The sequence below is a fragment of the Penicillium subrubescens genome (assembly GCF_028828155.1).
Source record: "Penicillium subrubescens strain IBT 31985 chromosome Unknown utg000003l_segment0_segment0, whole genome shotgun sequence".
Taxonomy (NCBI): domain Eukaryota; kingdom Fungi; phylum Ascomycota; class Eurotiomycetes; order Eurotiales; family Aspergillaceae; genus Penicillium; species Penicillium subrubescens.
The window spans coordinates 2,382,712-2,395,451 of NW_026643153.1; the positions used below are offsets into that span (position 1 = coordinate 2,382,712).

At 48.4% G+C, this 12,740-nt stretch overlaps 3 protein-coding genes across 3 annotated transcripts; all 3 read right to left on the bottom strand.

The window, feature by feature from the left end:
- Nucleotides 1–510: 510 nt before the first annotated feature.
- On the bottom strand, nucleotides 511–6,087 carry N7473_004892 (uncharacterized protein; the record flags this gene model as incomplete). Its single annotated transcript, XM_057150832.1, has 6 exons — nucleotides 511–1,562; nucleotides 1,620–2,647; nucleotides 2,703–4,422; nucleotides 4,478–4,799; nucleotides 4,852–5,100; nucleotides 5,161–6,087. 6 exons carry the CDS (start codon nucleotides 6,085–6,087, stop codon nucleotides 511–513), a joined length of 5,298 nt encoding a protein of 1,765 aa, XP_057010942.1.
- An 894-nt stretch (nucleotides 6,088–6,981) lies between these two features.
- On the bottom strand, nucleotides 6,982–7,702 carry N7473_004893 (uncharacterized protein; the record flags this gene model as incomplete). Its single annotated transcript, XM_057150833.1, has 2 exons — nucleotides 6,982–7,433; nucleotides 7,513–7,702. The coding sequence occupies 2 exons, from the start codon at nucleotides 7,700–7,702 to the stop codon at nucleotides 6,982–6,984; spliced, it is 642 nt and encodes a 213-aa protein (XP_057010943.1).
- A 648-nt stretch (nucleotides 7,703–8,350) lies between these two features.
- On the bottom strand, nucleotides 8,351–9,875 carry N7473_004894 (cation diffusion facilitator family transporter; the record flags this gene model as incomplete). The annotated part of the gene is made up of 9 exons (XM_057150834.1): nucleotides 8,351–8,650; nucleotides 8,710–8,789; nucleotides 8,849–9,083; nucleotides 9,135–9,199; nucleotides 9,257–9,337; nucleotides 9,388–9,535; nucleotides 9,587–9,631; nucleotides 9,689–9,738; nucleotides 9,794–9,875. The coding sequence occupies 9 exons, from the start codon at nucleotides 9,873–9,875 to the stop codon at nucleotides 8,351–8,353; spliced, it is 1,086 nt and encodes a 361-aa protein (XP_057010944.1).
- Between the last annotated feature and the right edge of the window lie 2,865 nt (nucleotides 9,876–12,740).

The following is a 12,740-nucleotide window of genomic DNA, read 5'->3' on the forward strand; positions in this document are numbered from 1 at the left end:
GATCCGATGCGACTCTGGCGTTCTTTTTATCGTGATTGTGTGTATCTTTGGTGCTTTACGCCTATCAACCAACCCGTTGGCGGGGCCTCGGAGCTCCAAAGGCGAAGTAAATTCCGATTCTCCACATTAAACTTACCATCTCTCTATCGTTCCATAGTTGTATTCAACCGGGCCGGTTGTTTACGAGTCTACAGTACGTATATACAGCAGTACGTACTTTGTGGGGTTCGATAACGTGGAAGTCGTGAGGTACACATGGTGCGATCGTCTTAAACGAGGTCGTATCTCAGTCCAACTTTGGAACCCTGGGGTACCAGGGTGTCACCAAGCTGCTCAAGCTCATGGGGAGCTTCTCCTGTCTTCTCAAAGAGCTCTCGGCTGAATAGTCGGTTCAATCGGATAATTTCATTCATCATGTTGTTTTTTCCGTCTGAACTAATGCTTCAACTAAGTATACTTCCATACCAGAGTCATCTCACAATCTTGTCTATAACATACTCAATACAGTGATCACTTCCACTGCGCAGCCCATCCTTGCCACAAAGCAACCTCGTCAAGCTTCTCATCCGCCTCATCTTCCTCTCGCTCTCTCCGGTGCCTATACCGACCGTACCGGTGCCCATTATAATCATCATCACCATCCCCACCAGCCTTTCCCTTCGTAGCCAGCCGTTTAGCAACTTCATTCGCTTCAAACAGAGACACAAGTCTTCTCTTCTGCGGACTCTGCTGCGCCCGCTTTCGACAGACCTCCACCATCATCTGCGCCTTGGTTCTCCAGTCCTTGTCCTTGATGAAGAACTGCGGCTGACGCTGGGTAATGTTCTGCCACTCTGGCCGACGATTCATGGAAGAAACCGCAATCATGGGGACTGTGCGAGTGGTCTCGTTCACCCATGCATCTACCGCCATGTCGATGGGCGTGCTGCCCGTGGCATTTTCACGGTACAGAAGGTCTGGTCGAGAGTCAAGGATTGGTTCTAGGATTTGAGGGAAGCCTCGCTTGACACATTCGTGCACGGGCGTGTTTCCGGCGCCGTCAAGGAGCTCCAGATACTTTTGGTTGGTGGATTCGCCCAGAGTCAGGAATAGCTTGGTGATGGAGCTGGTCGATTCCTTGTTCGAGGGCTGGTTAGGCACTGAATAGTGGGCTTCGGTGGAAATGTCGAAATCGGGGTACTTTTGCAGCCAGCGTGCGTAAGGTGTCCGCGAGCCTTCACCGGCACGTTGGGTGAGCATGGTAGAGACATGTTCTTTGTCCATGAGGTCGATCAGTTGAGAAACCTTGTCTGCGTGTCGGGCAGGGGATCCCGAGATGGAACATAGCACCAAATGCAGGAGATTGCATCCTTCAGTATCACGAGCAGCTTGGTTGGCACCAGCTTGGATCAAGATGCGCGCGAAGCTCAACCTGTGAAGGGAAACCGCCAGCGCGAGGGGGGTATGTCCCTCGGATGATTTGACTTCGAGGCATTCGGGGTGATGATCAACCAAATACTGGACCAGTCGCTCTGACTCGTCGCAGGGACGAGACATCACTGCGCAATGAAGCACAAGGTTGTCTGCATTCCAAGTTAGTACAAATCTATATTGTTCTGAGACGAGAGTAGACAACTCACTCCGATTCTGGAGCCACTTCAAGACAGATGCTTCGAGGCCAAGCTTCGCCTGGGACAGTCTCTGGATATTCTCATCCTCCAGGTGCGCATTCACATACTCCAGGTAGTAGCGACTAGGCGCCGTACCCAGAAGCCACTCAGTACTAGCCATTTTGCCCTGCAACGCAGAAATAAGAACAGGCGGCCGGCCGGCCTCATTGGATCCGCGAGACAACTGGCCGTTTTCCGGCCTCCCAGCATCCGCCCAGTCTTTGCGTTTCTGACCGCGAATGGACAAGCCCTGGTAATACTCCGGCTCTTCCTGGGCGGCAACTCCCGAGGCCTTGCTCAGCTTCAAGAGCGGAAGACCAGCAGCAGTGCCTTGGATGAGCAAGCCGAGACAGTCTGTGTGACCCAGAAGAATCGCAAGTTGGAGTTCCTCTTGGCCCAGAGTGAATGCGGTCTTGTCGGCAGGATCAGTACTTGCACACTCGTGTCCAGTTTTCAAAAGCCAGTCCAGCAGGTCAAGATCGTTCTTGAAGATGGCGTATTTGAACAAGTTGTTGACCATCAAATAAGACGAGGCACTCCAATTATTCATCCCCACGAGTCGGAGGTCTTCCTTACCAGGAACTTCCTCCTCCAAGAAAAGACGGGGCCGGAAGAGTCGCTGCAGCGCTACACGCGGCGAGACGTCACTTTCAACCTTGCTTGCGACTTCCCCGACATTCTCGTAGGTGAATTGCTCATTCACAGTATGACCGACAATGTTGAGGCCCTCATCGTCGGAAGATTCGCCGTCTGTATCGATATCCATCTCAAAGTGCTGCCGAGCTTCAGGCTCCTTTACCTTGTACTGGACCCGAATAATTCCCAAAATAGCCTTGGCAACGCGAAGGTGACCCCGCATAACTGAGATTTGCAGACAGGTCAATCCCAAAGCATCGCTTCGGGACATTTGCAGGGGCAATTGATCTTTGGCGGGTCCCCACATTGACAGGGTGAGTGACTCGATGGTGTTAAGATCTCCGTTCCATGCAGCCTCGAACCTGGTTTTAATGAGTTAGCGGCTTGTTTAAAATTCATCGGATGTTTTGTACGTACAGTTTTTCGTATCCTTCACGTTCGACATCAGAAAGACTCGCCAATGAGCTGAAGAATTCAACCTTGAATATCTTCTTGGGGCTTTGCTTTTGCTGATTTCTCCGGGTTTGACGATGTCCAGGATCCTGGGTTTCTCCGGGGTGAAGCTCTTGCCAGGTCTTTGCATCTTTTGACAGCAATTCCGCCTTGAGCAATTCGTAGTCTTTGATCAGTGCCGCAACAGCCTGTCTCTTTTCAGCCTCACCGGGCTTCTCTTCAGGTGCTTTGTCCTTTTGACTCTCCTCGTACTCTTCGGCCTTCTTGTTGTTTTCCTTGGCATTCTTCAGTTGAGCCTTTGCAGCAAACATCTTGTAACTTCCCTCTTGGAAATCGGCCAGATAAGATTCCTCGTCCTGCTCGAAAATGACACCATCAGGAATTCCGTACGGGCGGCGCGTGGGTGATTCGTTCTTCAAAGAGTTTTCCAGCTCTTTCAGGCACCGCTTCGTGCAATCCAAAGCAGTCTCACGGAAATCGTGTCGTTGCTCATGATCGGTGTTTGGGTCAACGCCGCGTTGCAGGAGGTCAATGGCCACCAGAGGTAGATCGTTTTCGATAGCGAAAATGATGGGCTGCTTCGAACCCTTGTCTTCGAGCTTTTGTTCTCCACCATAACGCATTGCGTCGGGCATCTGAGACTTCAAGGCTTTCAAGCATTCGCCAAGCTCATGACTTGGCTTTGCGCCTAAATCGAGCAGCTTCTTGGCCCCGGTAGGATTCTTGGCACACAAAGCATTCACCAAAGCCGAGGAGAAGTTGTAGCTGGAGCTATACCAGGGACCTTCTACTGCCAAATAATTGATGGCGCGTTGCATAGCTGGGCCATCGTGTTCTTGGTAGACATCGAGAAGGTCACTGTAATCGGATTGGGCGAGATAGTGGAGTACCGTATAGTGAGAAGTATCGGCCTGAGCAGGTGAAGCACCAAGCTTCAGGAGTGTCTGTGACATCTCCCTCGCTTTGTCCAAGGGTAGAGCGAGTACCAAGACCAGCGTTAAGATTGCACCACTTGGCTGTTTGCTGTAGTCGTCCAAAATCTTGATCGGCAACAAGACATCGGCTCCGAAGGAAGTGACAAGCTCTTTGACAGTTTCCACGTGGCCATGAACAATTGCAAGATGCAGAGGCGATGCGAGATTATCCCATGCAGTCACGTTGATGTCGTAGATATCCGGGTCCATGTCATTCTCTTCAATTGTGTCGAAGGTGGATGCCGATTCGTCTCCATTCTCCTTGTCCACCTTGACAAACGAAGCAGAAGTGTGCGACGCAGCATCCATGTCGTCTTCATCCTCGTCGTCGTCAGCATCTTCATCCTCCGGACTATCAACGTTCATTGGCGTAGGTTTCTGATCATCTGTTTTCCGGCTCTCTGCCTCCTCGTTCTCATTGCTCTTCGTCAGTAGAATGCGAACAATCTCAGTAGCACCCCGAGCAGCAGCTAGATGCAATGCAGTCTGTCCATCAGCCATCCGAGCAATCAGTCTAGCACCGCGGTCCACAAGACACTGCACAATTTCTGGTGTGGATGACATGCAGGCCAGTTGCAGGGGAGTACGTCCAGTGTAATCTCGGCGGTCTGGATCCGAGTCCTCTTGGTCAAGGAATTGCTTCACAGCTTCCAGGTCATGCGACACAATGGCCTGGCAAAGCAGCTCAGTACGACCGACATATGCCATTTCTATGATTTATCGTTAGTGCCTTAATTCACATCAAACGTATTTTCTGTATCATACCTGTCCAATCGGTCTCGGTGATCGGGTTGAAACTGCCAATTTCTTGCCGACCCGGATCATCTTTGATGAAGCTGATCTTCCCAGAAATATAGATCTTGCTCTCTTCTTCGGCTATTTTTCGCTCCTCGTCAGTGACTGGCTGCGGACAGAATCCACAGCAGTCGCCAATGACATGCTCAGCTTCACCAAAGAAGGCCGGGTGGCGATGAAGATATACCTCGCGATCCTTCTTCTGATTCCACTGTGCGTTCAGAAGAAGATCCTTTGTGTACAACAATTTCTCAATTTTGCGTGCGTTGAATCTTCGGCCATAGGGAATTGTCTAGCTTCGTATTAGCAGAAGCGAATGAGCGAACAAGTGTTAGAAGACGTACAAAGGTGTGGTAGTCCGAGATTTGGTCTTCTTCTTGCCATTCCGGTACTTCGTCTTCCCAGTCATCTTTGATGTTACCGTGCAACTCTTTTCCTTGACGACGTCGTAGATAAAGGCTGAGAGGCGGTCGACCGCGCTCTTCACGTCGCTTTCTCAAATAAGTGTCTCGATCATTCGGCTTTGGTAGCTTTTCGAGAACCAAGAGCCGTGCAAGTCCTTCAGTTCTCATGAAGCTTCTTTCGAAAATTGTCTTTTTTTTTCAAAAGTCAGCATATCAGGACATATTTTGCTCAGTACATCACTTGCATACCGGATCGACCTTTGACCGGTCAAGTTGAGGCCAGAACACTTCGAATCCACGGTGGGAGTACTTTGAAAGGCGATTCTCATAAGATGGAGAGCGGCGTGTCAGATCAATTTGATTCGTCTGCGTGATATACGAGACAACGGCACGAGGTGACGCATACACCTGTTGGCCATCATAGGCCGCACAGGAACAGTCCACATCGAATCCAGTGAGGATTTCGGCTACCGAATGGTAGATTCGAAGAACAATCTGCACATGTCTCTGGGGATATTGCGAGGCAATAGTGATAGTGTTCTTCGTACGAATTGTCGTAGTCTCGTACAGGATCGTGTTACGGATACTGTTTTCGATGTGTTTGATCTTCTCGATAGCTTGCTCCTCAGTCAAGCCATACAGGAACAAATCGATATCTGACGCCGGAGCAAATTGTTCATGATAGTATTGGCGGAGACCTCGCTTAGAGTTGCGATACTTCTCGGGCACTGGTAGTAGAGATGTCACAACGGCGCTGCCGGCAGCAACGACGTTACTCCAGTCCAGGTCGCCCAATGCACCCTCAGTGAAGAGGGCAAAATTGTTCTGGAACTCAGCCAGAGATGGAACAACAGCGTGCGAGCCATTGAGTCTGCGCTTGTCGTGGGGAAGAGGTAGAATATACTTCTCCTTCTGCTCAGGGGTCTCTGCGCTCAAATCTCGTGCCCGAACACGAATATCTGTGGAACCTGTCGTGGTGTCGAAGATGGGGACGATATTAGCAAAATTGTCCTTCACCAGAGCGTGTGCTGGATCTTGAGCGAAGATCTTTCGTGCTGAAGCATCGAATGCATTGTAAGGCTTGACGAGCTCCTCGATGGGTGTTTCCGGGTGCGATTGAATGTACTGCACGAAGTCGTGATGCTTCACAGGTAGAGAAGGCAACGAGGGAGTCATTGTTGATACAAGTCAAGAATTGGAGGCTAGGTCCTGATTGAAATGATAATTATGCCGTATAAAGTCTGCTGACCCTGAGACGAACTTGATGTCGTTTAAATATCAACAAGTCAATAATCGTTCTAGTCTGGTTTGGGGCTTAGTGCACAGAGGGTCTAGGCAGCCTTAGGCAACAGGAGCCAACCCACCTGCCAGCGACCAATCAGCATCACGCCAAGCATCAAGTAAACTTAGTCGCTTCGCTAAGAGCTCACCAGGAAATTGAGAGGCTTCGAAATGAATGCTGTTTCAGGAATTGACGTCTTTGGACATGTTGATTCGGTTGTGGTCAATGGGTTCTTTTAGCAAATTTTCCCTTCTGAAGTGACTGTCAAGGAAGGTGCATCGCATCAAGTCACGTGTATTTGCCAAAATACGATCTCAAGGAATGAGCGAGCAGAACCAGTGTGGGGACCATCAACAGACAGAGGGGGAGAAAAGAAGAGAAGGATAGGACTTCAGGCTTTAAGACGATGTTGGACGTAATCACTCGATTCCCCATCAGAGTATCGCTGCTAGCTCGACTGTGAGAGCCAGGCAAGTCGGAAGAGAAGAGAATTGAGTCCCACTAACTTGACCTTTGGATAAGGACTCCAGAATAACTAGAATGTTCAATCGTGATTTTCTCTGGAAGCAACAGATGTCTTTGATCTCTTTTGGGCGTATTGTATATCGATCAAAACAATAGCAGCCAAAAAAAAATCCATCATGTAGGCTCCACTGATATTTACAGACTTTATCGCTCAGTCTAAACTAGCTTGAACCTGATAAAATAACAGGTAAATTCTGTACTAAAATCCAATTCATTGTTCAACCTAGTCTCTTTTCACAGGCTATACATTATCCTCCCCCACTTCAATGGCCACCGTGATAACTTTCTCCGTGTTGCCCGTAACCACTTTCGTAGCCGCCATGTCCGTTGTTGTTGTAAGAGGCACCTCGCTCATCATGGCCTCCGCCATAATTTACTGGACCATTATGTCCGCCTCTGTACTCGCCATGGCCTGTGTAGCCACCTGGGGTGTTGTGGCTGCGCTCAGGATATTCCCTTCGATGCTCGTTGCGGTGACCATGGCCATCCGACGCATCACGTCTGGCGTAAGGATCCTGATGAGAGGAATATTCGCCTCCGTGGGGAACAGGGCCACCAGGATAGCCGTTGTGAGATTGGCTGGGGTAGAAGTCTCTTCCATCGTTGTAGCCTCCAAAGCCACCACTCGGGGCGTTATAATTTCCATGTCCCTGCCCATAGGGAGGCTGATAGTGCTCCTGACTTTCCGGACGAATAAACTGGCCCGTCAGGTATCCTAGTTCAGATAATGTTGTTGTCAGATCAAATCAACTTTTACGAATGGCCAAGCCGCATGACTCGATAAGTAAGCTCACCTTCCGCGGCGTAAGGTCCTGCTGGCTGATTGTTTCCATACATCTGAGTATAGTTCTGAGAGTCTTGGGGATGCTTTTGACCGGTCAAGGCATCCGTCATTTTGTGCATGAGTCCCGATGATCCGCTCGAAGGTTGAGATAGCTTCTGCCCGGACAGTTGATCGGCCACTTTTCCCAGAAGACCAGACATTTTGATCTTACTTTCCAGCACTAGATGATCGTGTTTGGGGTAAATGATGGTTCAAACCCGGTTTGGGAGTAATCCAGAAATCAAGTCCAACAATAGGGGCTGAGAAATGTACTACTACCAAATTAGGGGAACAAGAAGGACTTATAAGCCTCTCCCTTTCCCTCACTCAGCCCCCTGGATCCTTCGAATTTCGAGCTAGCAATTCCCGATGTAGCCGAGGGCCAATAAGTTTACGGAGAATTACCAGGACTACGTGTCATCTGAGTCATTTACGTAGCTAAGCCACGGTGCTTCTAGGAACTGAAACCCGGTTGACCCATCTTGGTCACGCTCTTTGCCCGAGCAATCTTGCCATGTTACAGCGAGTTCCTGTGGAAGGAGCCGGAAATTTAGCGTCAGCCTATTGGTTTGATGCAGCAACATTTCCTTTCACCAGGTTCCTATTGGAATAGCCTGAGAAGTTATAAAAGGATGTTTTAACTGAGCCCCTACTGTCCTCCCTCGTTCTTCGCACTACATTCCAATGTTAAGCTGCTTCATTTATGACTATCTTCCATGTCCTACTTCAAGCTTTTATTTTGTACCTAAAATTCCCTTTACACAACCCCTTTCCCCTAAGCACTAAAGCAGTCTGATCAGAGTGCTCAACTAGCCACAGCAGGTCAATATCTCACAAGAAGAACTGCCACACTTGACTTGGCATAGCTGGGACCAATTACCCTGATAGTCAGTACCCGTAGCATCCGCTAAAATAGACGACGACCCAATCTCCGGCTGTACGGTCGCTGAATGTATACCGTAACTATGGAAGCAAGCATTCATGGTCTTTGCAATCTTCACAAATTCGGAGACAGTCTCATTAACAATGGCGACGTGGACAGATGCCAATGCCTTCTCTTGGTTCAGGCGCCAAACATGTAGCTCGTGAATGGAACGGACACCGGGGATCTTGATTAATCGTCAATTTTAGGCTGAGAATGAGGATTGTAATATGTACTATAACGCACCAGTTCAAGATCATGTCTGATATCGTCAAGGTTGATGCCGCTCGGAACACTTTCAAGAAGAATCCTTCCCGAGTTTCTCACTGGATAAAGAATTACTTAGTCACTGAGTAAATATTTTATTCGTGTAGGAATCACGAACCTAGTGGAAGCGATGTTGTGAGAATAACTATCGCAATAGCCATGCTGACAGCAGGGTCTGCATAGTAGCGAGCTGGGGACGAAGTAAGCCAGATCACAAGAGCCGAGATAATGACGCCAACATTATTTGCTGCATCGCCGACCACGTGAATCAGAACACCTAGCATTCCTAGGTCGTATCCTTTTCTGGACAGTTGAAGATTGTTGTGCCGATGGTTGTCGTGCAAAGCAGGTGTCTATCCAAAGCTCAGCATATATCCGGAAACGATTCGAGTTAATATTCTGACATCCTCTGTTCCGTTTTCTGCGTTCTCTGTACTCTCCGAAGTCGAACCGTGAGAATGATCATGTTCTAAAAGAAGGTACGGGTTAGAGACTGGGCGACCAAGGTTGGAATCATAGCACGAACCGTGAAGAAAGGAGGCGCTGATAATGTTGAGACAAAGGCCGATGCAGCCGACGATTAGTACAAGCTTGGGTTGTTCCACGACTGCGATGGCTTTAGTAAAGTACAATACCGACAACTAAAATGTCACTTACCCTGAACAGAGACGAATCGTTCTATGGATTGTAGGAATATGCTAACACCCAACGCGAGAAGGAAGACACCGTTGAAGAAGGCACCGAGAAGTCGGGACCTCTGCCAGCCAAAGGACAGGTCTTGTGGTGAGTTCTTTTTGGCGGAAATCTAGTACGTATTAGCGACGGGTATTGAGGGGGTGAAAACCGGGGTTTCGACCTTCAAAGCGGCAAATGCAACGACGAATCCTATAAGATCGTTTAACTGGGAAAAATCAGTATCTAAATGTCTGACAGAGAAGAGAAGGGGCCAATTCGGTACGTAATGGAAGGCATCGGCGACAAGAGCAAGAGAGCTCGTGTAGAACCCGACTAGACAGTAAAAGTTAGTGCACAGTTATCAGGAAATCGTGTTCAGTGTTGTTACTGGATATTTCTGTTATAAAAAAGCACAGAGAAATAAATATCACAAGCTGTAACCGCTTAGACTGAGTCAAGTGAAGCGCCATGGTTGAGAACTGGCTGGGAATAAACCGGCAGTATGAGTGGATAGAGATGAAAAGGAAGAAAATGGTGGGAGGACCGACCACCCTTTTTCAGCTTTTCTTCTAACGTGGCTCGGCGCTCGGATCTGAAAGTCTCAGATGGCGTGGGCATAAGTCCGAAGTTCCGTGAAAGCTGAGCATTTATTGGTGGTAGCAACAAAGCGAGGGCAGCAATCTCCACCTAAGCATCGTTTAAGTCTTTATAATCAGCATTAAATGCCTCAACTGTCTCTTTCCTGAATCTGATAGCCCAATATCTACCTCGGCCAGTGGTGTTTCCTGCCCGGATTACTCCGTACGCATTTCAGAGCACATTCTGGTCTACTCGGGAGTCGGGCCAAAACGGCTTTCCGGTCCTCCAGGATGATCGAGGGTGAGAAAAAATAGATCACTTGCATGCAAAAAGGAGATACCTGATCTTGTGTTGTATGTCTAGGCTCTGTTCGCTCTATAATTTTCAATTTTAAGGCAATATTGTCAAGATGTTGAGTATTTCCACGTTCAAAGCGAATGTTTTACCTCGATAAATAAACCAAATTTGGATATGTCACATTTGTTACCAGTGCTTAAATCCAAAGGCCCATGAGTGGCTTTGGGCCTACCCGCAAAGCGGTGTGTTTGCATACTAGGCTACCACAGTAAGCTTGTTAAGAGTGCTTAAATAGCAGAAGCTCGGGCTTAGTTTCGCTCCCTATCACTATGGTAGTGTGAACCATACAACATTTGAGATGATTGCAAATTGGTGCCAGCACAGTCACTAAATGTGACTTCTAGCAGCGCAGCGAGGCACTTGAGATTCCAACTCTTGTCAAGTAAGAAGCTTGTATGTGGTACACTAGCTCTAACAGTCATCCCTAGTGGATCGTCAACGCCAAAGCTTTTCAATCGATCTTTTTTGGAGATACCTCGCCCGAATACTACTGTGAAACGGGAAGAAGCAATATTTTCAATCCGTCAAGACCAAGAGCGACCGTAGAGAGGCTTTGAAAAGGTTGGTCTTGGCTCCAGTGCGATTAAAGACGGTATTATCGCCATACGGGCAACGTGCTGGGTCATAATGCCATCCAAATGGTGAATAGATGGTGGAAAGATGTTGGATTAAGGTTAAATAAGCATAGTTTATGACGCCACGTTTCTCTTTCCCTCCCAGGCATTGGGGTTGATTAGTTTCTAGTAATTGGCTGAAAATTGGGAGATTTGCTCGCAAGGTACTCACCCTCGCCCGCAAGGTCCTCATGAATGTCACGCAAACGAACACCCAACACTTCTTCATGGGGACAGGTCAAATTTGGGCAATATCTTCGAATGATTCATAATCGAATCTGTTCGGGCATAATGTTCTCTTTCGGTGGACTCGATATTCTCTTGACTCTCTTGCTCTAGTATGCGAACCTCTCACAAATGCCCACAAAGTTGCTGATTCATCTGTATATTCTTTCCTTTGCACGTGACCTTACTTTTCTGTGCCGAAATATACGCAGTAGATACTCACAGGTACTCATCATCATTATCATTTTTGATGTTCAGTACTAACCGCCTTAGAGGAGCTCAGTCATAAAGTAGAGACTGTTTGCAAACACCAGGGAGTCGAAGATCATGAGAGTGGTTCGCTTTCCAGCCCTCTTTTAAACAGTGTTCCCGACCTCTCTCTCTTTAGACTCTCTTTGGCATCACGGCTTCGCACGCGAAGATGTCCGTATCGCTAGGTAACCAGGCTATCGAGGCTGCTGGCTAATAATAGCAGTGTTTCGGATCACCAGTGAGAGCTCCAGCTTCCATCTCCTATTATGCACGACTTGGCGGAGAAAAACCGTCTTAGTGTATGTTGTGGGGACTCCATATTTGAGTCCCAGGTCGCGCTTGTACTGGGCAATCTGACCTGGAGTCTGTCAGTAAACTTCGGGGCATATCGAGAAGATTGAATCCTTGTTGACTTACTCAGGGACTTGCGAAATTTGACCTTCGGTGATCTCTCCAGCCAACTAGGCATTGCCCTCCCGCTGCTTATCCGCGGCCCACGCTTGGAAGCCCTCCACCATCTAGGTGAGATTCTCGCGCCGCGACACACAGAGGACGCATGAGCAAGTTGAGCATGCCGGTTTCGGGCCCCGCTTTGGCTTCAGCCACTGGTATATCTGGTAGGCAAACGTCCTGACGCGATCAAATTTGCCACGGCCGAAAGGGCAACCATCGTGTGCTCAAAATCGGTCCAAACTGCCATATCTGTAGAATGTTAGCAAAGAGGGATAGGTTACACAAATTCGATCGAATATAAATGTAACTTGAGGAAGGAAGCAACAGAAATGACCCGGTCCAAGATTAAAGTACCGTGTCAGCATAGCGCTCTTCGGGTAGAAAAAGCTTCTATAGCATTGTTTTTCAGTAGCCGTTGTGCCATCACTGAAAATATTTCTGTCAAGATAATGCTGTCCCAGCTTTCACCCGTTTAGTTTTCGAAAGCTAAGCCGTCGAAAGCTAAGCCGTCGAAAGCCAAACCCGCAACACATAAGCGGGTGAAGGCTAGGCTGGTGAAAGCCAAACCCGCGAAAGCCATTTCCAGGCCCCCAATACGTCAGTCAAACAAGTCGACTTCGTCTACTTTGATATTTGAGCCCCTAGCACCATAACCCTAATGCAGATACCGTGGCCGGCCACCGATTTCTGTGAGAGAAGATATCTTCCGTTTCAATTCAGTTCTCTGTTAGGGGAGACACTGGCCAACCCCAATGCACAGGTCTGTCAAACGTCAGGCCTATGACCGACGTCATGTAAATGTCCCCGTACGATACAGCCTTGTACTTCTATTTGAGCTGAAAGAACAGCATTCCA